Below are 26,936 nucleotides of genomic sequence, written 5' to 3'. Positions count from 1 at the left end.
AGACCCCATTGCTCCGGTGTGACGCTGAATATTCACTTACCAATTTCCACCATTAGGGAAGCCACATAAACTACCAACGATTTGAGACAATGAATCCACAGATCTTCTCCTGTCAGACCTCCACTCACCAGGGGACAGCCTGGTGAATTAGTTTTCTGAAGCAACTCTTTAAGTACTACCTGCTAATTCACAACAACCGCGTTGGGGAGCAAGCACTGTCCCCATTGGACAGATGAAAGAACTGAGATTGCCCCTCTGTCCTCATCCACCTGAGGAGATTAAGGAGGTTGTGGCTCATCAAGCAGACAGACACAAGCACACACCCTGCCAACAGCAAAACGATCATAGAATCATAGGGTGATTAAGATTGGGAAAAGACCTCCAAGATCTAGCCTAACTATCCACATAGCTCCAATACTGCCCACTAAACCACATCACTCAGTACTAGAACTATCATTTCCTTAAACACTCCAGAAACAGTGACCCCACCACTTCTTTGGGCAGCCTGTGCCAATGCCTCATCACTCTTTCTAAGAAGAAATTTTTCCTAACATCCAGTCTGAACCTCCCCTGGTGAAATTTGAGGCCATTCCCTCCAGTCTTATCGCTGTCATCTGTGAGAAGCAGCTGAGCCCCACCTCACCACAACCTCCTTTCAGGGAGCCATGGAGAGCAGTAAGATCTTTGAGCCCCCTGCATACTGAACAATCCTGTTTCCCTCAGCTGCTTCCCATCAGACTTGTGTTCCAGACCCTGCACAGCTTTGTTGCCCTTTTCTGGACACGCTCCAGGGCCTTGATGTCTTTCTTGCATTGCAGTGATGAGAACAACAAACACGTGGCTCGGGGTGGTGGATTCCCTCCGCAGCCAAAGAGACAAGTGTGAAGATCCTGCAAGAGAGGAAAGCAGCCATGCAAATCACGAGGTGAAGTCAGGAAGAAGCCTCACAGATCACTGTTAATGACAGCTGCTCAGCAAGAAGCAAAGTGCTTCATCCTGGTCATGGGCCGAAGCCCACAGTTGTCCATGCTGGCCGTCATCTTAGACAGATGTACAGTGTTAGCTTGCCAGGGATTTCAGGCTTTTGTAGTCTTAACCGTATTGCGGTAACTCGAGATAGGAAATAAAAAGCAACTCCTTGCCAGCATTCCTGGATGAGCTTCAGGGTGAGAGCTGTCTGCTCCTCTCTGGCCAAGCCGTGCCTAGAACACTGTGACTCTCGGGAAGCACATGAGTGTTTTGTGGTAAAAATGTGACTCAGCAAGTTCTGAACTCAGCTGGATCTTGGAGATAGCCAGTGGTGCCTGATACAGAGGGGAAATACAACCAAGGGCTGATGATAGCTGGTCTCCATAGGACGTGGCTTCCCCAGCCCTGTGAGCTGCAGCAGGAGCAGGTGTTGGTAGGAAGGTAAGGGAGAGAGGGACACTGCAGTAAGAGGAAAGACATTGTAGAAAGAGATAGAGATGAATAACATCAATGAAATATCCACTTTTTCTTCTTGGTTCTTGCTGGTGTGAGGTTGCACGCTCCTGGCACAGAGCACCAGAGGTAGCAAAAGGGAAGAAGCAGATCCAAACCCTGTAGATCCAGGTTCTGGACAGTGTTTGCTCATACAGTGATATCTTATTGAGATAAATGAGATTTAAGCAAAAACTGTGCTAAGTAGAGTTGTCCGAAAGATCTCAAGAAATGTTAATTATATATATTTCCTTCCCGAGATGTCTGTCTGTGAGGATAATTTCTTAGTCTCCAAGGTACTCAAACACTTCAGTGACAGCACAACCTATCCACTTAGGCAGACAGAGCCTTGCACCTCTAAGACCCCAGTTCTGCCACAGGTAATATATTTTATTGTATTTCCCTGAAATAATCTCTAGCTAATCCAGCACCACTGCTGAGCGCTCCTCGGGAGGAGGATGACAAGCTCCAGCCTTAGGCTGCCAGCTCCTTCATATCGAGACTTTACAGCCAGCTCCAAAGACAACCACCGTGCCGGCATCGCAGGCGCAGTCGGAACATGGATGGGGTGCTCCACCTCCTCCACCTGCACAAAAAGTCACATGCCTTCACTGGAAAAGAGTCCCATGCAATCAAATACCAGAGGGAGGTGGGGGAAAAGTCAGACAACTTAAATAGATGGACCAGATTCCAGTAGGCTCTGAGGGTCACTCCATTCAGGGTCTGCCGGAGGGAAGGTGGAGCAGAGCCATTCCCCCAGGGAGTGTGCCAGCTACTTGCTTCTTGTCAATTAATCCTGGGGAGCAGAGGCCGCGGAGAACACCCCGCCAATTGTAAATGTGGTGATGGGGCATTGGGGGCATATATATGCATCATTAGTCATCCACAAGAATTTTGTTTTTGTAACCTCTGCATTTTTATCTGTCACTTCTAGCAATAAATATGCACTCCCGCCAGTGATTTGACATTACACTTGCTTTGGATGGTTGCCTTTCCCAAATATTAATAGTAACTCATTGTGGACACAGCATTGGTATTTAGTTAGATCAGACCAGCTTCTTTTAAAAAACAACTTTTTGTATAAAGAGAACAGATGTTTTTAATTTACACAAAGAACAAAAACAAAGTTCTATTGTTCAGTTACAGTGAACGCAAACATTACAGGCGCACAGAAATTAACACCAACAGCACGTTAAAAAAAAAAAAATTAAAAGCCCATCGTTGTACAATCTGCTTATAAGCGTTTTTTCCACCACTTTAACAATTTAGTGGCATGCAGTGACAGCAAGTGTTGCTTTCTGGAGCTCATAAGAATTTGAGTGTGTCGTATTTTGAAGATAAAAATGGCTTAAACACAAGTGCGCTTTCTAAACACACATTATACAGACAATAATATGAATAATAGTTTTATTATAACAAATGGAGAACGCAAACCCTCATTGGCCAGGGTGTAACCCAGCTACCAGCTCATGGGGAAAGGAAGAAATTACCTCCTTCAGCTTATTCTGCAGTTGTTCCTTACAGGGGATGCACATCAGAGCAAGGCCTTAGCCCTCTGAAGCATTGTGTGCACACGAATATAGGCAGAGTACTTTAGCTGCATCAACAAGGTTACCTTAAGGTTCTATATCAAGTTAAATGACTACTGCACTTATATGCTGTTTCTCCTTAAAAGCTCTTTGACTGCTCCCGGTGTACGCAAAGAGCATGCAGGGCAGAGCTCAGGCACACACTCCTGCTCAGGTGATTGAGACTCCCCAGAGAAAAATGCTTTCCTGCAGCTGAAGGTTGCTTGCACCTCCCTGCATCTCACAGAAAACATGTCCCAGACATAAAGCTGAGCATCAGTCCCATTCCTCATTCACTGAATTTCCGATCTAGATATCGAATTCTTAGCTTACCACAAGGTATTTCATTCAGAAAGATCTCCTTCAAAAGATTTCCCCCATGTCTCTCTATTTGGTTATCATGCTTTGGGTTACCAAAAGGGCAGCTATTTCTCCGTTCAGAAACACTGAAGTAGTAACAATTCTATCTTTATTTCAGATATACCAGTCTTAAAGCTTCCAGAGGACAGGAGAAAGATTTCTTATCTTGGGTTCTCCCATCTCAATGTAGAAAAGATTATGGTACATTAAAACCTGGTACAGTCTGGTACAAGTAGGAAAAAACACAGGTTTTAGGGAACCTGCTTTAGCAGGAGACTGGACTCAATCTCCAGATCTTCCAACACATACTGTTCTGTAAAAACCAGACTTCACCCCCTTCTTTCCCCATTTATTGTTCAACATTTTCTTTCTGTCCAGCAATAAATGCCATTTAATTCCATTCTACACTCAAGTATCAGACTACTAAACTTACCTAAAAGCATCATATGGGATCTAGTGGGGGGGGGGGGGGGCAATATTTCTTCCATCCCAACAAGTTGGGGATAAAGTTTTAATTAAAAGACTTGTGATAGAAAAATGGAAAATTCTTAGGGATTCCAGTGCCACAGAACAACAGAAAAACCCTGTGACTCAATGGGTCAGAGCCTTTTTTCACCATCAAAAGCAAGCTTATCTGGGAGAGGTGCTATATGTATGCTGCTCCAAGTGGCCGTTTTTAAACTTTCAATCACATTATATAATGCAGAAGTTCCAAACCCATACAGGAAAGAAAAAAAAAAAGAGACAAAAACAAGAGAGAAACCAAAACATTACATTCAAACAGTACCTTTCACTCAAAAGAACCCAAGACATGAATCATCTTATCCACCACAGAACGCCATCATCTCAGTGTCGAAACACAGCAGCTGTTTATTATCCTAAAAGAACATGAGGATGGGTGCTCTTATTCAGCCAGAACAGCAAGGAAAACTGAGTAGACAAAATATAATAACCTGGAATGCACAAGCTTATCCTCCCTACCTTTATAATGAGTACCAGAGAGACTTTAGGGACCACAAGCAGCCTCCCAATGCTAACAATGCTTTCCGCAGCAGTTAAGTGATCCTTGGAAGCCAAAACCATTTGACCTGGACTTGCTTTGCTTTGCTTGGTTGACAACGAGGCCAACAGCTGGCTATCGCACGCTGACCACAATTACTATGTCACATCCAAAGTTATGCCTGCCATATTTAGGACCACAAGTATTGCCAGAAGCAAAGTAATCGTGGTGCTCTGAGTTGTCCAAAGACGCAGAAATTCATCTCCCCACTACTTGTGCAAAGAAGGCAGCTAATTGCAGTTGTGTACCTACCCTGATGGCTGGCTGTTCATTAATAAATTGCAAGCATGCTCTTTCAAACATGGCTCCCTCAGACCTTGACTCCCAGTATCTCAGAGAGATGCTACATGGCTCTTGGAAGTGGCTTATCAGAATTGGAACGGTTTGCTATCCAAATATACTGAAGTTTTCACTCAAAAATCAAAATCTCATTGTTACACCACACTCATCACTGTGGTATCTGAGCACCGCCACTTCCAGCCGAATTCAGCCGCAGCTGGATTCAATGAAGAGTCACTCTGAGTCTGAGGACACGGTGTTACCGCAGGCCGGGATCACACGGCGCGTTCGATGCAAGCTCACGAGAAATTCGCTGCAGAAGTCGGACTTCAGGTCCTGCTGAACGGGAAGGAGTCTTACGGCCAACGGGCATTCATTACAGGACTGCTGAAGCCCCAGGGCTCTGCTCCAGAGCACTCCTATTCTACTTCCTGCTGTATAAAGTGAGTGTATGTATCTCGCAGGGTGGCTGTATGGTTCTGCCATTACTGCCGAGGTCCTCTGAGCTAGGGGGACTAACGGGAAAATGGCTCTGGTCTGAGAGTGGACATTCTTGCTGGCTTTTGTTGACCCCAAAGCACTGTGAAGCATTCCATAAAAACAATCCCATTTCCTTAGCACAACTCTGCTTACACATCAGAAGAGTAAATTAAGATTGGTTGGGTAACACCAAAATGGAGACAAAAAGGTAATTGAACTCTGAATGTCCTGTATTCCCCACCTCCCCTTACCACATCCATGCCACACAAGCTGTATTTCTGCCTCAGCCTTCCTGCTCCCCTGGCATGCTCCCAGCTGCCACAGCTCCCACCGGGAGCACGGACTTTCTCTTCCCAGGCAGTAAGTTTGGCCGTTTACAGACCTGTACATGGTCTGACTGATCCAGTGATAGCAGAGCACAAGATGTTTGCAACAAAACACTGTCCAATAATCAAACAAATCAAAGGGCGAGCTAACTGGATCCACAAAAGTGAAGAGTGTGGCTGCCAAAGAACTGCTGTTATCTCTGGCATGGCTGGGTCATTGGGACATTTCACAGAAACAAAAATGTATTTCCTGTATAGACCCAATTAAAATATCTCCGGAGACATGTTTCATGTGCACTTGAGACCTGAAGCCAAAGCTACTCCACTGGCTTACCGGGAATGAGGTTGCTTTGAAGGGCCTGAAGGAAAGCCGTGAGCACCCCCTGCTGCACTCACTAAAGCTGGGCTCAGCAGCAGCCCCTGACCTTGGGACTCCTGGCAGGAGGGTGCTCTGCCCTCCCAGGGGCTGAGCGAGAGGGACGCTGCCTCCTGCTGCCAACAGTTCAGATAACGTGGGAGGGCACTGCAGCATTCAGGGGCTGGAGGAGACGACGCAACCTCTGTTGTAAAAGGTCAGATTTACCTTTCCCCCCGTGTCTGATTAAGCTCCACAGCTGGATTAGTTTCCTTCACAGTCAGGAGGACTTCGCTGCCCATGCACAGGTCTCTGTGGACTGATGGAAGCTGTGGGTTACTCGTTATGCAGGTACTGAGGCTTTGGTTGCTGGTTCTTTCATTTTCCATCTTGATTTTTTTTTTTATTGCTCACCCCGTTGTTTGCACGTATGTTTACACTGCAGGATCTGGATGCTTTTCTTGCTGTTCTGTGTGGGACAAGAGAGGCAGATGGCTCCCCCAGGTTGGTGAAAGGATAGTGGGAGAAGCGAGGATGGTTATTTCACTTGTAGGAAGTAATGCCTCTTGTCCTTCAGTCCCACTGGCTAATCTGCTCTCCATGTGCCCTCACCAGGTTTGGTACAGAGCAGTTGCCGCTCCAGAATTTTCTGGATGAAACTGAATAAACTTTTGCTCCAGGGGAAATTTTTCCAGCTGGAAATCAACGGTGAGTCATAAGGGGCTGCCCTGAGCACTGTGATGGGTGGGGAATCACCTGCACCATCACCATGCATGTGATCTGGATTCCGCTGCCATCTGTGTCGCAATTAGCTGCTCATTTACCCCAAAAGAACCTGCCTACACCTAGCCTCTCACACTTCAGTCTGGCCAGCAGTCCTACTGGTGAGCAAAGCTTGTATCTACAGTCACAGCCCCTTTGCCCCTTACATGTAGCTTGCCAGAGGAAAGATGGAAGGATGGTCCAATGAGGAAGGACTGACATTTGGATGTCATGTTTTTCTCTGCTGAGACTTTTCACATCTAAAGAGGGAAACTAAGATGAAATTGCAACTTGGATACATCCTAGACAGCATAAATGAGTATGGCAGTATTGCCTGGGTAATACTTAGAAAACACTCTCAGTGAGAGCTGAGCAAGTACTTCAGCAAATAAAGGATTTTTTTTTTCTTTTTTTTTTTTTTAATTCAGCATCACGATATTAGCAAACTGTCCTATATCAAATCGAACAAATGGTCTCCATTTTGCTGAGGAAAACAAAAATCTACTTAACCAAGATGAAAACCAGAAAATGTTAGCATTGAATTGAACAAAGTATGCAATTTGACCCCAAAACAGATTTCTTTCTGTTGAGATCAGTCTACTTTTTCCTGGGTTTTGAGCTTTTTTTGATTGATTTGGAGGCAGAACTGAAAAAGACAAGTACAGCAAGGGTGTGGAGAGAAGTGATAGCTTTTATGAGAGCAACTGATATTGCTGGAAAAAACATACAAGCCTTCAGGCACATAGAGGTTGTTTGTTTCTTCCAGCTCTATCAGTTGGTCTCATGAAAGCTATTTTCTCCTCTTCCAAAATTCCTCTCACTTATCTGCTTAGTCTATCCTGGCTGCAAGAATACATCTACTGAAACAGCAGTTATTAGTACTGTTCGACATATAAAGATGACAGATAAATCTTGAAATTACAATGACAGCTAATTAAACCCTATCTATTTGTACAGATTCTTGTGTCTAACCCAAGACCAAAATAGCTCCTTAATCAGAAAAGCAGATAATTAACAGAATATGATGTCGTTAATTCTACCAGCATCAAGAGCTGAGCACAGCCAGCTCCCAATGTGCCTATTACTTGGCTCTCCCATAGGCCTAACAGCACACAGCATCCTGCCAAGATGAGCAAACCTGACCCACTCGTAGAACTGCCTGTCCAAAATGCATCTTGAGGATTTTTAGAAATGTATGGCCCGTAACTCTTTTTTTTGAGAGTAAAATCAGGAAAGGAGGAACACATGTGATATCTTGGTGGAACTCAGTAACAGCGCTTCAAGAGGGCTGTGGCACAAGCTTCTGGACACAGCACAATGGGCATTGAAGTGTATGCATGTAATGTGGGTGAGCATGAGACATGCCAGACTATCACATGCTCTCTAACACACACCAGCAGAGCTTTGCCAGCTTCTTAACAACACATGTTGTTGGAGTACACCCAGCCCAGCTGGACTTCTTTTCTGAAGAGAGCAACGTGAGGAGGACTCAGTTCTGCTCAACCCACTGCTTTCAGCTTTCCAATCCACATGTCATTTCCCAATGCCCTTTTCTGTAGATCCTTATGCTGGCCCCGTCCTGCTGGATGACAAACTAGCATCTCGCTGTGGCTATGTCCTGTCAGAAGATGTGTGGGGCAACCCCATCTTCCGCGCCTCAGTGCTCAGCTGTCATGTGGCCAATGAGGTAAGACCTACAGATGGGCCTAAAGCCACTTCAGATGGTACATCTTCTCCAGCAAGGCAAGATTGGGACATTATATAGCATTCCAACAGCATGTTTGGAGAACCCAAGAAGTACTGAACTTGAACTAGTGTTGATGGTGTGTAGGAACGAATAGGCAATGGCTCTTCAGTATGATGTTTGTTCAGTGTGACTGACGTGGGATTTCCTCTCCCCAAGAAATGACAGCGTGGTGCTGCTGATAAGCTGCCAGCCCCCAAGCATATCCTCGTTACTGCTGATTTGCCAGAGACTTTCTTGAAAACCTCTCTGGAAAGAAGTAGGCATCTGCTTGAAAAAGCAACATTTGCAGTGTGATTCTGGCAGATCATTTTCTGGCTTAATTTGTGTGGTAATGTGCCTGTTAACACATGCCTAGGGACGTAGATCACACACATCTATTAGATCCAAATTTGCCTGGTGTAACTTTAGCCATCTGAAAGATAATGTCTGGTCTAAACTAGTTGTTTATGCTTCCACAATAGTCAATGGAGAGAATCAGGCATCTCCGGAAGGTGATTCACTCCTTCCTAAAATATGTATAAAGTTTAGCCTGGATTTCTAATTTCTAATGTTAGTCAAAACTAAATAAACCTAGAAACAGAACATACCAGAGAAAAACCTTCTTATCTTGCCCACATATTTTCTGGCTTGTCCTGAAAGCCCCACAGAGAAAATAAGGTAAAAATGTATGGGGAAATCTTATGTTAACGTGAACAGGGGGTGTACACTGTGTTGTGCAATGACCAAGATTTTTAGACTGAATTTTTTTTCGGGAGGGTTTTGCCTTTGTTTGCGTTTCTGTAGATAAATACACTTCCGTGTCAGATAGAAGCATAGCCCATGGCTTCACGTTCAGCTCCTGCAGGACTGAAGGATCAAGAAGATCTTGTAATGGAGCTAGTCAAGAGCGCTTTACCTCCATTTTCCCTCCCAGGCAGATGAGCTGTTTTCACTGACTGTGAACATTAAGGTCTCCTCATTTGCAAGCATGAGGGCAGCTGTGACCTACACCTACCCTATGTACTGCTCCTACTCTTCCTGGGCCTCGAGAGAAATTGTGTGTGAAGAAAACTACATGGAGGTAAAAGTTTTACCACTACAGGCAAAGCCACATCCAAGCTCTCTCCAAGCACAGCAACCTCCACAACCTCCCATCAGACATAGGTTGGGATGCACGCTGCTATTCAGCATAGGCTGCAGCTGTGGATGCTTATCAATAAAACATTTACCTGCCACGGGTATTTACATGCAGTGAAAATTCGGAGAAGTATACAGATGCTGTAAGCTTGACCCTATAAGAAAATCAGCAGTGATGCAGCCTGACCTATTCATGGCAATAATTTCATGTTATAGAGTGCTGCAGCACAAACAAGGATGTTATCCTTCTATATGAAATATTAAAACCTGGAATCCATTGCATCATGCAACTCAGAGGACACCCCTTGTGAGCTAGAGTCTGCCTATTTCTAGATTTGGCTGTTCAACCTTCTATCAGCATTCCTGGGTGCACAGCCTGCATGGGAAGGGGGAACCAGTTCTGTCATAGCAAGTTGCCTGTTTCCCTGTACCTTCAGTGAAGAGAACCAGATGCCTCTGGAAGTCTCTACAGAATGATTTAGTCTTCGGCTTGCCAGTTATGAAACAGGACTTTTGATTTACCTGGTTATACACAAAAGTACTCCTCCTTTTGTACATGAAACACTAAAAATGCAATGGTTTTGACCTCCAGTTTAAAGTCACAGAACTTAAAAGAGTGCAGAACCCTTTAATCACCTGCAGAGAATGCAACTTGCTAAATCCATACAGACACTGGAAAAGAAATTTGAAAATCCTCTACCTGCCTCCCATGCCTATAATAATGCTGAAGATTTGCTTGTTTCCAAATAATAACCTCTGTGTTCCCAGGTGTCAGTGAAGACTGATGTCCCTGCAGTTTCAAATGACTACACCGTAGCATGGATGTCAGCACTGCCAGAGGTATGAAGGAGTCTTTTCTAGCAGCTTCTAGCCTGCTTCTTCTTGGTAACCTCGAGTAATGCTCAGGGCACAACTCCCATCTCTGTCAAAAAAAGGGATACAACAAAGATGTCACCAAGTACTCAAAAACGCTCTCAAGTTTTCTTAGAGATCTAGATCACAAAAAAACACTTAGGAGGGAGAGCAGAGCCATGTGCTTCTTATGTTTGTGGAAACTGAGTACAAAACAGACAAAGGTAGGCAGTTCTTCACGCAATGGGTAGTGAATCTGTCAAATATCCTACCAAAAGATGTGGCTGCTAAAATCTTGCTTGGTGTCAAGGATAGCCTAGAAACGTTCATATAGGCAAAATCCAATAGGACATACAAAGAAGCGACAGAAAGCTCAAGAGTCTCTGAGCTGAAAATAATTTGAGGTTGGAAAGTATTAGGAGGCAAATCTGTATGCTTGTTCTATTTTTCTTACATTTCACTTTCTTCATATGGCCATTTTTCCTTTCGGTTACCTCCCACACCCCCACCCCTTCACACACACATGGATACCATTTGAGAAGGAGGCCATTCTAGACCGCAACAGACATTCATCTCATCTTATCTTTGACACAGCAAGCCCACTTTTGATAAAAGGTATTCTGTCACATGACTACTCCACTGTTTCAATATTTGACAGACACAAAGGCAATCATCTTATTAACTGTACACGCATTTTTTCCAAGGGGATTTGATCAAGGCCAACAATGAGAGTTTCTGACAGAATTGGTATGGAACTATCTCTATAGAAAATTCCTTAGTTTTTTATATATCGAACATGTTTCTTGTCTGGGTGGACCAGTTGTGTCCTAGTAATAAAACAGATACTACAACATCACAACTATTTATAAGATAGACTTTGATCTGATGCAGCTCATCTCTCTCTTGCAGACTCAGAATGTTGCATACCAGGTATGGCAACTGATGTTTGTTTCTCCATCAGGGAGAAAGAGAATACTGGTAAGCGATGCAGCAAAACTGGGCTACAGCTTCAATAATACACTTTCCCGAGTGTACCTCCGTGCTCCCTACCACAGCAATGAATCTGAAATCAGTGTGGTGAGTTGCTGCTCTCACTTGGAAACAAAACTGAGTTCTTCCACTGCCTCCCTAGCACATCAGTTTGTCTTTTTTCCTGTATCCCAACAGGTTGGTGGTGTAGACATGAACATGATCACTTCCACTTCTATGTATAGGCAGCGGTGGTTACTTTTGCTGATTGACATGACAGTCTCCTGTCCTCTAGGTAAGGTTTTCTTCCATGCTTACCAAAAATTACTACCTAAGTATCTAGTAAGAAACACAGTCTCCCTGTTTCTCTGTGACCTACTCTTTAAGAGAAGAGGTTTACAAGCTTTCCTCTGAGCAGCATGAGCTAAGAGTCCATGGCCTTAGTCCTGAACAAACATGTTTGTTCCCTGCTATAACACAGTACTTGTGTTCCTGGTGCACTTTTGTCCCCTAGTCTAGTTTCTCAGACTCCTGCATTAGAGCTGGAAACAAATAAAATTGCTGCAGAAGGGCAGGGAGCATTCCCTGTTCTAACCTCAGCACCTTTGGTTCTTCACTGTCAACACAACTCCATCCATGGATGAAGCTCTGTCCTTGGGACTCACCTAGACCTCTTCTGTAGAGATGTAGAGTTAGTCTGGCTTTTTGCAGAGCAGAGGTAGCTGCACCTTCTGTCTCTCAGCTCAGTCTGAACATAATTCGATCAATCAGTGAGGAAAAAGGATATCGTAAATTGTCACAACCGTGAAGCCAATATTTTTAGGAAAAAAATCCAAGCAAGTGGCTCTGTGTCCTATTCCTTTGCCAGTAAAGCAAAATTCTGGGACAAAAAAGACAGCAGAGCAGATAAGGGGGACCATGACTGTCAGTAATTAATAAATTAATTGCTCATTTGAAACTGGTAATTGAAGTCTCATATGGCAGAAAAGCCATCAAGGCTTTTCTACAAGGTGTTTCATTAGTGAAAGCTGTAGAAGTGCTCTAGTGAAAAGGAGTCAGGGAAAACAACCACTGCAGAGGGAAGGCTCACTAGTAACTCCAACTGCCCGGCCTTCTAGGACTGTCTGTCTAACTCAACAGATGGTACCAGCTTCACTGATACTACGCTGACATGGACTGTGCCAAGTATTATCCCCACATTAGTGCTTCAAGAATCCACCTTTTTGTCTAAAACCATTTTAATGGGAGTCGACGGCCAATATATAGTAAACCCAGACAAGAACAACTACTTACTGGAGCACAACAAGACACATATTGGAGTAACTATCCCCATTGGAGCAGAAGGAGGAAAACTAAAGGTTAGTACAAACCTGTCACAGACTAATACGTTTTAGATGGATGATGCACCACGGAAAACATTTCCAAGCCATGTTCCAAAAAGTGATTGCTGTTTGAAATTCTCAGATACAAGCAATACCAGAAGACTAGGTACTCCCTCTCTGTGTCTCAAAAGAACTTTCTCAAAAGTATATCTGATTAGAAAACACGGTAGATGCAAAAGACTGTATTTTCCTGATAACGTCTATGCTAATAAATTATAAGGGATTCCTGGGCACTGCAGTTCAATCACCTACATTATTACATTAAGATCTGGTCCTGGAATATTTCTGGACAGGTCAATGAGCAGTTTCCCAGACAACTTCCATGCAGTCATCATGAGTTAACACGAAACAGGGTTTACTGCCAGAACACAATTTGGGCCCAGCCACTTGTTTTGGACATAGTGTAATTTGTGTCAATCTATAGTTACAGGCACAGAGGCAGAGACCAAAGAAATGTTAAAAGTAAAAATGGAGCTGGCAGTATTCTCACAAGACTCTTTACTAGTTAAGTTATGAAGGTGACAGTGGTGTGACTTTGACTTACCCTCCTCAGCAGTAACTTTTTGGTGTATCAGTGGATACTTACATCACCATGGGCACAATAGCACCAGACACACTTAGTCTGAAGAGCTGCTGAAGCGCTGAAAAATTTTCCAAGCAAAATGGGACAGAATGAGAGATACAACTGATTGCCCAGTGACAGCTAAAAAAGAAAATACATGCAAATACTAAACTTATTTACCAAATTTACTGAGGATGTCCCAGACCCAATACTACCTTACTAAGGATCTCAGCAGCATGTGAGGAAAACATGGACCTGACAAATGGGCCAGGCAAAGAAACAAGATCCTAACATAGCAAAATCCATCCCAAACTTCCCTCCAACACTATTTTTCCTTTCCAGTGTAAGAATTTAAACCTTATTCCATCATTCCTTCATTGAGGCTTTGACTATTGAGGCCTAATCACAGATTTTACCTCCTAGAGTTCTATATCTGGCGGTGTATATGGAATCATTTACAGCATTGACTTGTTCTTGGAGCACACGTGGACAGATGCAGACTGGCAAACCACTAAGTATACTGTCATCAAATCCATCACTACACCTTTTATGCCACAAATACCAACTGTTATCAACAGTAAGTCATTCTTCCCTTTGACTTTCCCACTCTCATCCTTCTGCTGCAATATGTGTTACTCCATTCGACCTTTGCTACACACTGATATTCGCCAGAATGTTCTCAACTCCCACTTCCAATTTGCTAGCCAAAGACAAGATTCGAGGCATTAAAAAAACAAAATGAACCTTTAGCACGCATAAGTGTACCATTTATCCCCTGTCTTTATGAGATGAAACGACAATTTTAAGTTGCTGATAAGAACATTTCTGTCACCCCAACCACCAGATTTTTTTTCCAAGAATAAAGATCTAGAGTAAAGATGTTGCATTATGCAATAATCACACTGAGGGGAAGAACTGTCTGAGGCCAGTGTCCACGAACGGCATTTTCTCCTCAAACCAGCTTGCCTTTGTTATCTGAAAAATACTGAAATCATCATGTAAAACAGTGGTGCAGAAATGTTTGTGTTTTTTTCAATGATATTTTCCAATGCACTAAGGCACTAGACATCTTTCAGAGATATTTGAATAACTGATACTTAAAAGAAAATAAATTTTAGAAGAGCCCCTTAGCATTTATTATCATAGTTTTCCCCTATTTTATGCAGCTGAAGTGGATTCTAGATTCCACGGCTGAAAAGTCATTGCATGTCATAGTGCACCTCTAGAAAGTTACCGAACCCGCTTTCTGTGAGGTTGTATATATGTATATATTTGTTGTTAATCTCTCGCAGCTTGAAGCAATTCTCATGTACTCAGAGTATTTCAGATCTGACTAGAATACAAACAGTCATTAATCAGGGCCATTAAAGTGATGGCTGTTGGCTAAGTTTCCTGGAACATGAATGGGAGGCCACCCCAACTGTCTTAGTTACTAGATCCACATCAGCAATAATTTGGTGTTCTCTCCCTACAGATACTCTGCCAGAGGAAAAGATATTTAATGTTGCATTTGGACACTTTCTTCCTGATGTCTCTCTGGTGGCAATAACAATAGGAAATGTGCCATTTACCCTCAGAGAAGCACAGCAGCATGGGTATAAGATCTATGAAACTCCTTTTCCTAATGGAACGAAAGAATTTATCTTGGAAGTCTCCTTTGATGATCCATACGTTCTAAAGGAGGTAAGATACAGTAAGATACACATCTGCTGTGTGGAGGAAGTAGGGCAGTCCTTTTGCTGAACAATTGCCTGTCTCTTATTAATCAACAACCATTCTTTTATCATTCCTTTATCATTCCTTTATTATTCCTTTATTAAAGGTGTCAGTGATTCTGAACTCATCTGAATTAAGATTAGAGATTTGCCTGTTGCATGTTGCTCTCCCTAGACCTCTGCAGCATCAAGTGTAGCTAGATAGCATGAAATATGACTTCCTTTAGTGTCTGTCAGCACAGTTAATTTCCAGGCACAATGCTGAGCAGGAAGAAGTTTGTCAAATCTCTGTTAAATGCTGCCCTTTGAAACAGGAGTCCCTTGGAAAAATAAATCGATTACTACAATCCTGCTAACCAGCCATTACCAACATCCAGTGACTCCCAAACCTGCTTTTATGCAGAGCCATTTGCCTGTTGGCACAGGGCAAGCACCACACGGATAGGTACAGGCTGACTCAGGTTATTCTATATGTAATTCTGTTCAGCTTCAGACCGTTTGTAATCTAAATATTTCTAAAAAGTATAAACTTGCAGAGGGAATTCAGCCTCTCATTTTAGTGGGAGGATGCTGAGCTGCACCTCTGCCACCTTTTTGACCAAATCACGCAGAGCTGCAGTGCTATTTTCTGTTACAAGGAACAACACTGTGAACGCACGGGATCTGGACTTGCACAGATAATTTCAGACTGCAGTCAAACCACAGTTAAATTGCATTAAGGAGCAAAGGAAGCCACAACATTTCATTTCATACTTCTTTCAGGTTGAACAGCAGGTTTAGCTTCAGGGGCACTTTTACTAAAATAAATGAGAATGTTGAGAAATTTCTCATTGCACCTCCTCATATCTTCTACCTTACCAATTAATCATTCTCCTACATTCAGACCACAGTAAAGATAAGGATTTGGACCCAGACCTCCCTCTTTGTGCTCTTTCGCTAGCAGGCTTCTGCCTCCATTTTCTGAGCAGCACTATATTCTCCATATTTATGTTTGGCCAACAGAGCTGTTGAATCCAGTCCAGATTTCTGAATAGTTTTAGGCCAACTGAAGCGACGTTTTTGGAGAAAAGCTGTTTGTTAGGGAGAGGAGAGTGCTAGAATGATTATTTAGTGCTGCTCAGGGTATGCATCTCTGTCTGCTCTGGAAGCCATTGCTACCACAGCCTTATACTTCTCTTTCTTTCAGTATGTGAATAGAAATGAAACAAAATATACCCTTCTTGTTAACTACACTATAAGCGTGGGTCCAGAGATGATACCCTATTATCATTCTGCAGAGGTGGAATGTGTGATTGCAGATATTGGTAAGTTTTGCCATAATATTGAATGGTTTGCATCAACAGCATGGATGATTTTCATTGAATTCACAGGGGAGTTAGGCTGAGGATGAGAGCTTTTGGGAAAACCCCACCCTTCAATAGCTCATTATTGGTAACCAGGCCAACTTGCTGCTTTTCTGATGGCAGCTCTTCTGCATACTGGCAAGACAATCTGCCCTCGAGACACTGAGAGCTATAAAAACCAGTGTGTAAAAGTAGTTGGCTAGCAAACTCAGCGAACAAGATGCCTCATAACTTGAACATACATCTACTGGCAAAACTTTCAGACATTGCTACGAATTTCAGTTTGTCCTCAAATGCAATTCTGCCTCTGTGTCCAGGACAAAATGCAAATAAATTGCTGTGAACTCCGAAGAGAACATTTCTATAAAGAGAAAATCATCTCCTACGAGCTGAATTTAGCAGCTTATTGAAACAGCCAGGAGGTCCAGTTGGTATTTTTTCAAACTTCTTAGATTCTGGATGTCCCAAAGGTGACAGTCTCTTCACTGTACTGTTCCATCTTCAAAGTTGCTCTGAGCTCAGCCTAAAGAAGACTGACCAAAAAAATCAATTTACATACGTAGTCCATCTTGCATTACTAAACAGGGAGCAATCCTGTCAGCAAGCTGGCAGGCCAGGGCTAAAGTATAAGGATTCCAGATCCTGCTGACTGTGAGCTGTACATACACAGCACAGCCAACAACCATAGGTGATGCCAATACATGTGTGCACTGCTGCAGTGCCAGTGCAAAATTGACAGATACAGATCTGTGCCTGAGGCAAACCCTCATTCACTGCTAACTCTTTATCCCACCTCCTCCCACAGAAATACCAGAAGCAGTTGGTTACTGTGATGAAGAAAACCTCTACCTGATCATTCCTGGTTTTGGCCTGCACCAGTACTGGAACCTGTACCTTGGCACCAAGCTTCTGAACAGGCACACTGCACATACAAATGGGTACCTGACAGCTACCAATGCTACTCATCTGATCCTGCAAATACCTCTGTTTGCTGTGGGAGTCATCTATGAGGTATGTGAACTGTGTTAACAGCCTTCTTTAAAGCACTTAGGGCTGTTTGTCCACACAGATACAGTTACACTGCCACAATGCCACAGTATAACGGGTATTGGAAAACCTGTAGAGGGGATGACTCTAGACCAGTGCAAGGAGGACAAGAGTTACCAACGCAGACTCTTCTGGTAATGCCATGTGTTACATGATCTGCAGTGCTAATGCTAACAGATGTGCACCAAGTGTTCAAAACAGACTCCTCAGTGTTAATAGTAAGAAGAGGCAAAATGTCCCTTCTGCACAAAGCCAAAAACTGTATTTCAACATAACTTTGATGTTCCTTTTAAAGGAACGTCTTGTAGAACTGTTAAAATTGATGTGGTAGTAAATATCTGGAGCATTTTACAATAATCAGACAAAAATTATCTCTCTTTGACAGTGACAAATTAATTCATAACAGAAAACTCCTGCCTCCATGCTGCATCAGGCTTGAGTTGTCACACTGACGTAACTCTCATGACTTTTTGGTATTCAAATGGCACAAACTAAAGAGCAGAATTTTGGCCTTAACAGGAGATCTCTTCCATCCCCTCCTTCACAGGAAGTGTCCTTCCAGAAAATTAAAGCAAGGTTTGATGTTGCCCTAAGGAAAGTGAGAACCATGGAGACCTTGCAGACATTCTCTGTTAGCTGCAATTTTAATTCCCCAGCATTTATATGTAAGTTGTAAAAATGGTCAATCAACAAAGAGGTCTGTACTTCTTCCCTTGAGTTTACAACCAACTCTGATTTTCTCAGTATGCTACCCAGATGGTACTGTAATTCTATCAGCCCAAATGAAGACAGTTCCTGGCATTGATATGAGTAGAACCCAACTAAGGGATAGCTCGTGCAAGCCTCAAGAGTATAACAAAGAACATGCCTTCTTCAAATTCCATGTCACCACCTGTGGCACTTCAGTAAGGGTAAGTCTGTGACCTGAACAAACATATCTGCTGCAAGTCTCTGTCTTTTCTGCATTTTCTCTTTTGTTGCCTTGCCCCAGAACCCAAGAAAATCTGGTTTTTAATGAGCTTCCTATATGCACAGTTTGAAGGTGATCACATTGTTTATGAAAATGAAATCTCTTATGAGAAAGAGATTCTTCCAGGACAAAGCCAGCCGACAATCACAAGAGATCCAGACTACAGGTAGGAGCAGCAACTGCTCAATGACAACACACTTTGGTGGTGGAAAGAGAACACGTACATTACTGTTTTTCCTATTATAGTTTAACAGTCTTGTGCTACTATCGAGCAAAAGAGACAGTGATGCTAGGTGCCTTCATTAGCAAGCCTTCTGCATCACATCCCTCTGGCTCTGGTACAATAGTGCCAAGGTCAAATTCTGCAGGTAGGCAATTGTCTTTTTTCTTTTAATTAGCTTTTCACTCGGGTAGATAGAGATAGGACAAGGGGGAATAGTTTTAAGCTCAAGGAGGGAAGGTTTAGATTAGATGTCAGGGGGAAGTTCTTCACAGAGAGAGTGGTGAGGTGTTGGAATAGGCTGCCCAGAAAGGCTGTGGATGCCCCATTCCTGGCGGTGTTCAAGACCAGGTTGGATGGTCAGGCCCTGGGCAGCCTGGTCTAGTACCAGATCTGGAGGTTGGTGGCCCTGCCTGTGGCAGGGGGGTTGGAATTGATGATCCTTGGGGTACCTTCCAACCCAAGACATTCTATGATTCTATGATCTTCCTACAATTTGGAACTTCTGTGACTTTTTCACTTGTAATCTGCTTTCTACTAAAGAACATCACCAACATTTCCTTATCTGCAGTACACAGAAGGATAAGACAAGCTCTGAATGTAGTTTCAAGAGTGTCCAAAAGTAAGTCTTCAAAAAAAAAAAAAAAAAAAAAAAATCAGAAAAACTCCACATGTGCTTTGATCTAAAAATTTTAACCTACAACAAAATCCCCTGATGTTTTCTCAAGGTGAATCTTTCGTGGATTTCTACGAGCCTGATGTGGCGATACTCAAGCGACCCACAGAGCCTGTGTTTCTCGAGGTGGAGCTGAAAGATGAGAGCCCTGATGCTGAGTTATACCTGGATAACTGTTGGGTGGCAGGGTCTCTAGATTTCAACAGCACCCCAAGGTGGAACATCACTGTGGATGGGCAAGTAGTAACTGAATGACCAATGTGTTCATCAGAGGAACTATGATTTCTTCTAGATCTTTTGATCTGTTCTCTCAAATAGGTGTGAGATTAATGGCAGTGAGTATGTTGCAGAGTTCTGCTCAGTAGCTGCTAGCTCTAGAGTGAGACACCCTTCTCATTTCAAAAGGCTGGCAGTAAGGACCCTGACACATCGACTGAAACAGGTAAGGTTAAGTAAAAGGCTCATCTACCATTCATGGACCCCATCTGGAGTACTTCTTAAGATCAATTAAAAACCCAGCCAATTTAAATACCTCACAGAGTTAAAACCTATCCAGCGTCCAGCCCAAGTAGCCTGACTGGAGTGTAGATTTAATTTAGTTCTCTTCTCAAATCCCCTCTGTAACATGATTCCAGTGACTTGAAATTGGACAGTCTGGAGTAAACAATGAAATTTGGTATGTAAATATGATTTTTATATGGTGTTCTTGAGATTTTATAGGGACATATTCACAGCACTTCAACTGAACATGTCTAGAACAGAAAATTCAACTTTTACACCATAACATGCAACAGGAATTTGACCCTGTCATCTCTCACCTGCCAGTCAGACATCTGCTCAGAAGCCAGCCCAGTAGGCAGGGAAGCAGAGGAATGTGTGTCTGGCCTTACATTTTGGAGAATCTGTTTTCCTTCAACATTGTAAGAAGAGCAAAGAAAACCCAGGACAGTCAACTGGGAGTGCATTGTACCTCGGGTACCCAGTTGAGTTGATTCTAGCTCAAGTCATGGCAGCACCACTGCTTAGGCAGCTTAAGCACATGATTTTTTTACTTGGCCTTTTTTGAGTTGTTCAACTTGTGAACTTGCTAGAAATGAACATGATGCAATTCTGGCATGTGCTACTTCCTAAACGGGCAGCTGCATCTAGCGCAAGATTGAGTTTCTGTCTAGCTTTAACACTCAGCCTCTCCGAGGCTCATGAGGTTTTCACTTCTCTCATCTCAGCCTCTCAGTTACCAAACTGCCTGAGGGCTTCTTTGACACCAAATTTGAAATTCAAAGCAGGTTCAGCTAGAAGGTGTCATATGCAAGTGTTCAGACAAACCTGAGTCTAATCAGCTGTAACTTCTGCAAAAGGAGAACAAAAGGCATAACAGTGCTCTGCAAGAGAGATCTCATGTGGACCAAATGGTTCTGCTTCTTCTCAGGTGTATGTGCACTGTTCAGTGGCAGTCTGCTCTGCTGCTAACACACTGCCTGGCATTCCTTGCAGAGGACAGTGCAGCCCAAGCACAGAGAGGAACGGTAAGTGCTCAGGAGAAAAAGATCCTTAGCAAAGCACTCCTGGCCTGATGATTTCAAGGGATTTAGGACTCTTGATTTTGGTATCTGAAATGTCTTCAATATGGAGTCTGTAATGTTACCTTGAGCTCATAGTTTAATACATTAGCACTGAAGAACAGCATTTATATGTTCTTGAAAAGATACACAAATACGTGTCATTCTCAGCCGTTCCAGGTCACAATTCAGCCCACCTCCACGGTTATGTACTTGCTGGACCAGTCTGGATTGTTGAATCAGACCTAAGATGAAGCACATAAACTGAATTTGGTAAGAACGCTTGGCCCTGTGCACTCACTTATGTCACCTTGTTTTGAGTCACTTGATACATACCTTGTCTTATAAGACCTTTCTGGGACACTGTCTCCAGCTTGGTTCTGCTACCTTTTCAAAAGCATTTGGGATAAGAACTTGGGAACAAGCAGGGTATGTGGTCTCCTGGTTTATGCTTGAACCAATAAGAAAGGAAAGAAGGAGAGCTACCTGCCAAGCAAAACACAGGTGGTACAGCTCTAGAGAAGATGCCAGCAGTAAAACATGGTATGCTGGAGTCAGGCTGTAGAAGGCAGTTTTGGAAACGTGGAAGATGCTATTTCAGCAGGTTTTCAACTGGACTGCCTTCAGCAGTCATCGGGATTGAACTGAAAGAAAACGGATTCAAAATATTAAATACAAAGAGTAACAAAACATCATTGTATCCAAATCCCCCCAAAATGTTAGGGCACACCCCATAGCTTTGTCTGTCTTTAGAGGACCAGAGCTATTCACCGAGTGCTCCAGCTTCACTCATCACTTTGCTGTGTGTCTCCAACAGCACTCAAAGGCTCTGCTATGCCAGCTACTCTCTTAACATGCATCCAGACACTGAAGCTACCTCTCAGTGATTACAAAACTATCTTGCTTGAAGTGAAAAGTTCAGACTGTGGGACTCAGGACAGCTCTACAACACTGGAAAGTGCTAAGGTCTGCCAACAGGATTAGCAAATGGTGTAACCTGTTGTCTCTCTGAAGTGACTACAAAAGAAAACTTACCAGAAAGTAACCCCAAGCTTCAAAATAACACTTCTTGCTTCTTCCAGCTGTTGAAATATGGACTTGCAGATCACGAAAATTATTCTTCCAGCTGTTGAAATATGGATTTGCAGATAACTAAATTTATTCCAATCCTGATTATGGCTGCTTCTTGAAGTAACTGCCAATTCCTCCATGTGAATGTAAAGTGAAAATCTGAAAAGTCAAATAAAAATACATACAAACTAATGTAAGCACAGAACATCTCTTTGCTAGTTTGCAACAGCAACCGTCCGGTGTACTACCGCTGGCTCCAAAGAGTCAGGCAACCTGCTACTTAGGGCTTCTTCCACATGCAATACGGTGTCATAACAGTTGTTTTTTCATTATAATACTGCGTTGATCTGAGCTTCTTGGAAGCTTGTTAGTTCCCTGCTTTTGTCTCTCCTAACTCCAATGAGGGAGAACAGATGCTCCAACATCAGGGAAATGAACAACTCATTTGACTATTTATTTTCTTTGAGCACAGAAAATATTTTTTAAGAGAATAAAAAAATAAGAAGGGTTATTTTCCAGAGATCAAGGACAAAACAGATACAAAATCACCTCTAACTCATTCTCAGGTCGTGCCTATGCTAACTGAAGGTAGACTGCAACATGATTTGGTGTTCCAACAGCAGCAAAGATGTGGCAACTGCACCAATGCCAATTCAGACTAACAACACACACATGAGTAGTGTCCTCTGGGTTTGTACAGCTCATGCAGTCTGATCAGTGCACAGACGTGGATGCTTCCCTCCCGCAGCAGCCCGGCAGATGCATTCCTCTCTGCTGTACACGCACTGCACTCTGCTGTCCGGAGCGAGCACTGCACAGCCCAGCTGGTCTACCACACGTTCTTCAAGGCAACGCAGTCCCCATTTTTGGTGCTCGCAGTAGCAAGCTCATCATTTTATCTTCACCTAAAAAGCACTTTGAAATATGTAAACCAGGGCTGAATTTAAATACCGATGAGTGAACACGAGCTCTCCTTTTCCCCACTCACAGGGGACACCATCTGGTTCCATGCAGATGTGAATCATAGAATCATAGAATAGGATAATAGCCTGGCCTGGGTTGAAAAGGACCTCAAAATTCATCTAGTTTCAACCCCCTTCTATATGCAGGGTTGCCAACCACTAGACCAGGCTGCCCAGAGCATCAGGTCCCCTGAGGTTTGCTGTTTGCTCCCTATGCATCTCAGGAAAATTCCTCTGCAGCAAGTGGAATAACCCACATCATTCCCTTTTGCCCTGGGAAGCCAGGAAGGAGTCCAGCATTGCTCCCTACTTGTGCAGCCAGCACCTGGCCAGCAGGGAGATAATTCCCTCCCTGGCAGGTTGGGAGGGGACAACAGGAGGTGAGATGCACCTGCATTTCTTTTTCCACAAGCATTTCAGGTTCCCACATTTACAGAGATCCAACAGGGAAATTCCACACCTTGCTTGCCTCTTCCTAGTCTGGTTGCTCTTCTTGGCATACAAAATTTTAATGCTCAATCATAAGCATGTTGGGTTTATGCACTCAGTTTAGACTTGAATGCATCCTTCCAACACTGTGCTCTAGTCAAGCACCCAGCTCTTCCAGCACACGTGAAAGCCTCTACCTCAGACCTACACTAACGCACTGACACACAAAATGCATCCTCCTTTTATCAGTAGTTTCAAGTTCTGAATGTTGTTTTCGCCTTTTGGAACCTCTGTCTTTCCCACAGGGGCCAGCACTGCTGCATAGCTGAGCTGGGTTGCACAAAGGCATCCGTTCCACCTTGTATGAACAGCACACCTTTCACTCCTACTTCACTTTTAACAAGGTTACCTATCAAATGAGACAGTGCACAGCACAGCCCTCAGTTCTAACAGACTTTCAGCTGTCTAATGTTGGCTTACCTCTGCTGCCCGTACGTTGAAAAGGAATTAATTCTTACCCCTTATAACCTAGGCCTTTCCCCTCAACGTGCCACCACTTCTCCGTCAGAATGATCCTCCTTGTTCTCCATGCTGCACCTCACACGCTAACTATACATGAAACATTTCTCAGGCTGTTCCGTGCCCTGGTTTGGCCTGCTACCCTGCCCTTCTCTTATCTTTTCCTCCCTTGCTGCAAAAGCATGGAAAGGCCTTTGCAACACAAAGTGGGCAAGCTCTGTGACTCCTCCTGTGTCTCAGCAGAAGGAAAATCAGGGTACTATGAAAAAGCACAGGATGATGTTACTCTTTGCCACATCCTCTGAACAAGTAAGATCTTGGAGGTTGTTGATTGTTTTCCTTCAGTACCTGGAACATTCTGTAATGCAACAGGGAAATCAAGACCTTTTTTTTTAAACTTAGGGTATCATGCAGTGTGCCCAGGTGGCCAAGAAGGCCAATGGCCTCCTGGCTTGTATCAGGAATGGTGTGGTGAGCAGGACTAGGGAAGTCATCCTGCCCCTGTACTCAGCATTGGTGAGGCTCACCTCGAGTACTGTGCTCAGTTTTGGGCACCTCAGTACAGAAAGGACATTGAGGTACTGGGGCAGGACCAAAGAAGGGCAACAAGGCTTGTGAAGGGCTTGGAGAATGTGCCCTGCGAGGAGAGACTGAAGGAACTGGGGCTGTTTAGTCTTGGGAAAAGAAGGATGAGGGGAGACCTTATGGCTCTCTTCCAATTTCTGAAAGGTGCTTCCAGCAAGAGCGGGGTTGGTCTCTTCTCACTGGGGACAGGATGAGGGGAAATGGCCTCAAGTTGCACCAGGGTAAGTTTAGGTTGGATATCAGGAAACACTTCTTTACAGAAAGGGTTGTTAAGCACTGCAATAGGCAGCCCAGGGAGGTGGTTGAATCACATTGAGTCACAACCCTGGATGTGTTTAAAAACCATTTGGATTTGGTGCTCAGGGACGTGATTTAGCAGAGGGCTGTTAGAGTTCGGGTAGTATGGTTAGGTTGTGGTTGGACTCCAAGATCTTTTCCAACCTGAGCAATTCTGATTCTATGATCAGGTGAGAACAGTTACTTGTTGCCAAATTAATCCCAGCTACGTGGAACTGCCAGTGAAGGCTACGCGAAGGAAAGAATCAACGGCTTTTGGAGAGTAGGTTTATAGGTAGGAAACCTTGGGATAGCAGCTGTGAATTATTCATGTCTGAAACATTTCTGGCCAGAGCAACAAGCCAGTCAGCACACATTAGCAGCAGCCACCTGTTGGACTTCATGGTACCACACTGCAGCCATGGTGGAGCGGACAGCCAGGACTGACCCAGATGCTCTACAGAGCTTTGCAGTTTGAGAGCACAGACAACCCCTAAAGCCTCGTGAAAGTATAAAGCCACCACACCTCAGTGTTGCAGTGCATCCAAAGTAAACAGTCCGGGCTTCTTTCACAAGCTGAAATTTGTCTGAATTGCATATGGAACACTGTGTAAAGAGTTTGACTGCTCTCCATTAGATTTTTAGTTCTTAACAGGATTACAAACAGGAACCCTTGCAGGACAAGGAAAGTTAATAAACACGTCCTTAAGCTTTTTGATACGTTTTCAACAGCTGTGAGTGACAGACCACCACACAGCACTAGGTAATAATTCCTCAAAGTAGAACTTCAGAGGTCATATTCAACTGTTCATATTGCCTTACCAATTTTGATGACAAGTATAGTCTCAGCTCACCTTCTCACCATCAAATGAGCTGGTAAGATTTCTCAGCTTTGGAGACTGGGGTGGCATGAAAAATACAAATTCTTATGTGCTATTTTGGACACAGAGCATCAAGATACAACAGTGGAAATGGAGCGTGTGCTTGGTATATTCACAAAGTCCAAAATTCATCTCTGTAAAACCTAGTCACTAACTTCTGGAGCCACATTCCAAACTGTAAATGGTTAAATTATTGTCATTACGCATCACATTTACTTAATTTGCCCATTGCAGCTGTTAGTCACTCATCCCAAACCCGAAAGCACTCTTGGTATGACTGCTAGGGAACCACAGAAAGAAGGCAAAGAAGTTCAGAGACTGACATCTGCTCCAATAATTTACCCAAATGTTTCTACCACTAACTGTGCAGGCTTCAGGATCATCCACATTGTCAGAGGAAGGAGAATCATCATTAGGACCATTTATTTATATATATTCTCCTAATGTCAACTAGGGCAAACTAATATTCTTTCCTTTCTTAAAACCTTTATACTTTAATAAGCATTATTAATTCCATTATTAATCTCTGACTGTTTGATATTTTTACAATGAGATCAAAAAGATGTTCTGCTACCTTTTTAGGTAATATAAAAGTAGCTCTAAAGAGCTTAAATGAACTTAAAAAGGACTGAACTCATCATCAAAGGTACGCTTGGTGTCTCCTGAAAAGATCTGCAGTTTTTCTTAATACACAAACACCCTGAAGCCTTTAGCTTCAAACTGCTGTCATGTAGACAAACAGTAAGACCTTCATTATTGTCACAGTACTTTTCACAAATCACAGTCTTAATAATGTAAATGTTTTAGATCATAGAATCATATAGAATCATAGAATGGCCTGGGTTGAAAAGGACCACAATAATCACCTGGTTTCAACATCCCTGCTATGTGCAGGGTTACCAACCAGCAGCCCAGGCTGCCCAGAGCCACATCCAGCCTGGCCTTGAATGCCTGCAGGGATGGGGCATCCACAGCCTCCTTGGGTGACCTGTTCCAGTGCCTCACCACTCTGTGTGAAAAAATTCCTCCTAATATCTAACCTAAACCTAATCAAACTAAATGAGATTGCCAACAAAAGTTGTGGATGGCCCCAACCCTGGAAGTGTTCAGTCAGGTAGATGAGGCCTCGGGAAACCTAACCCAGTGGGCAGCAACCCTGCCCATGTCATGGGGCTGGAACTGGATGATCTTTAAAGGTCCCTTCCAACCCAAACCATTCTAGGGTTTTTCTCCATGAAGGTATTTAACACAGTATGAGAGAAAAGACAGAATCACAGCTTTAATAAGAGAACAACATAATTCGATAGCTGCTGCTGACCTTCCAATAGCTTTATATCAGGTGCTCCTGAACAAAATGACAAGTGACCCACAGAGATCTAAAATTATGCTTTTCCAAAACACAAA

The 26,936-nt window shown here is 43.4% G+C and overlaps 1 protein-coding gene across 3 annotated transcripts; it reads left to right on the top strand.

The window, feature by feature from the left end:
- Positions 1-6,034: 6,034 nt before the first annotated feature.
- LOC122162618 lies at positions 6,035-22,072 on the top strand. 3 transcript variants are annotated; one of them, XM_042823089.1, is made up of 23 exons: positions 6,036-6,240; positions 6,335-6,393; positions 6,505-6,597; positions 8,211-8,338; positions 9,312-9,458; positions 10,283-10,354; positions 11,276-11,443; positions 11,534-11,630; positions 12,476-12,693; positions 13,703-13,856; positions 14,754-14,962; positions 16,181-16,298; positions 17,143-17,348; positions 17,932-18,049; positions 18,129-18,295; positions 18,420-18,520; positions 18,601-18,722; positions 19,146-19,196; positions 19,303-19,465; positions 19,569-19,692; positions 20,680-20,776; positions 20,981-21,082; positions 21,627-22,072. In XM_042823089.1, the coding sequence occupies exons 1-22, from the start codon at positions 6,212-6,214 to the stop codon at positions 21,061-21,063; spliced, it is 2,724 nt and encodes a 907-aa protein (XP_042679023.1). In that variant the 5' UTR covers positions 6,036-6,211; the 3' UTR covers positions 21,064-21,082; positions 21,627-22,072. The 3 variants fall into 3 exon arrangements, with proteins under 3 accessions (XP_042679030.1, XP_042679023.1, XP_042679014.1); XM_042823080.1 differs by having other exon boundaries at positions 6,037-6,240; positions 19,303-19,486; XM_042823096.1 differs by lacking the exons at positions 19,569-19,692; positions 20,680-20,776; positions 20,981-21,082; positions 21,627-22,072 and having other exon boundaries at positions 6,035-6,240; positions 19,118-19,196; positions 19,303-19,394.
- Positions 22,073-26,936: the final 4,864 nt, after the last annotated feature.

This window comes from Centrocercus urophasianus, unplaced genomic scaffold, assembly GCF_019232065.1.
Source record: "Centrocercus urophasianus isolate 14NV4802_14NV808 unplaced genomic scaffold, USGS_Curo_1.0 seq_10, whole genome shotgun sequence".
In the NCBI taxonomy this organism is placed as follows: domain Eukaryota; kingdom Metazoa; phylum Chordata; class Aves; order Galliformes; family Phasianidae; genus Centrocercus; species Centrocercus urophasianus.
The sequence above is the reverse complement of the archived record's forward strand: the minus strand, read 5'-3'. Positions and strand labels throughout refer to the sequence as shown.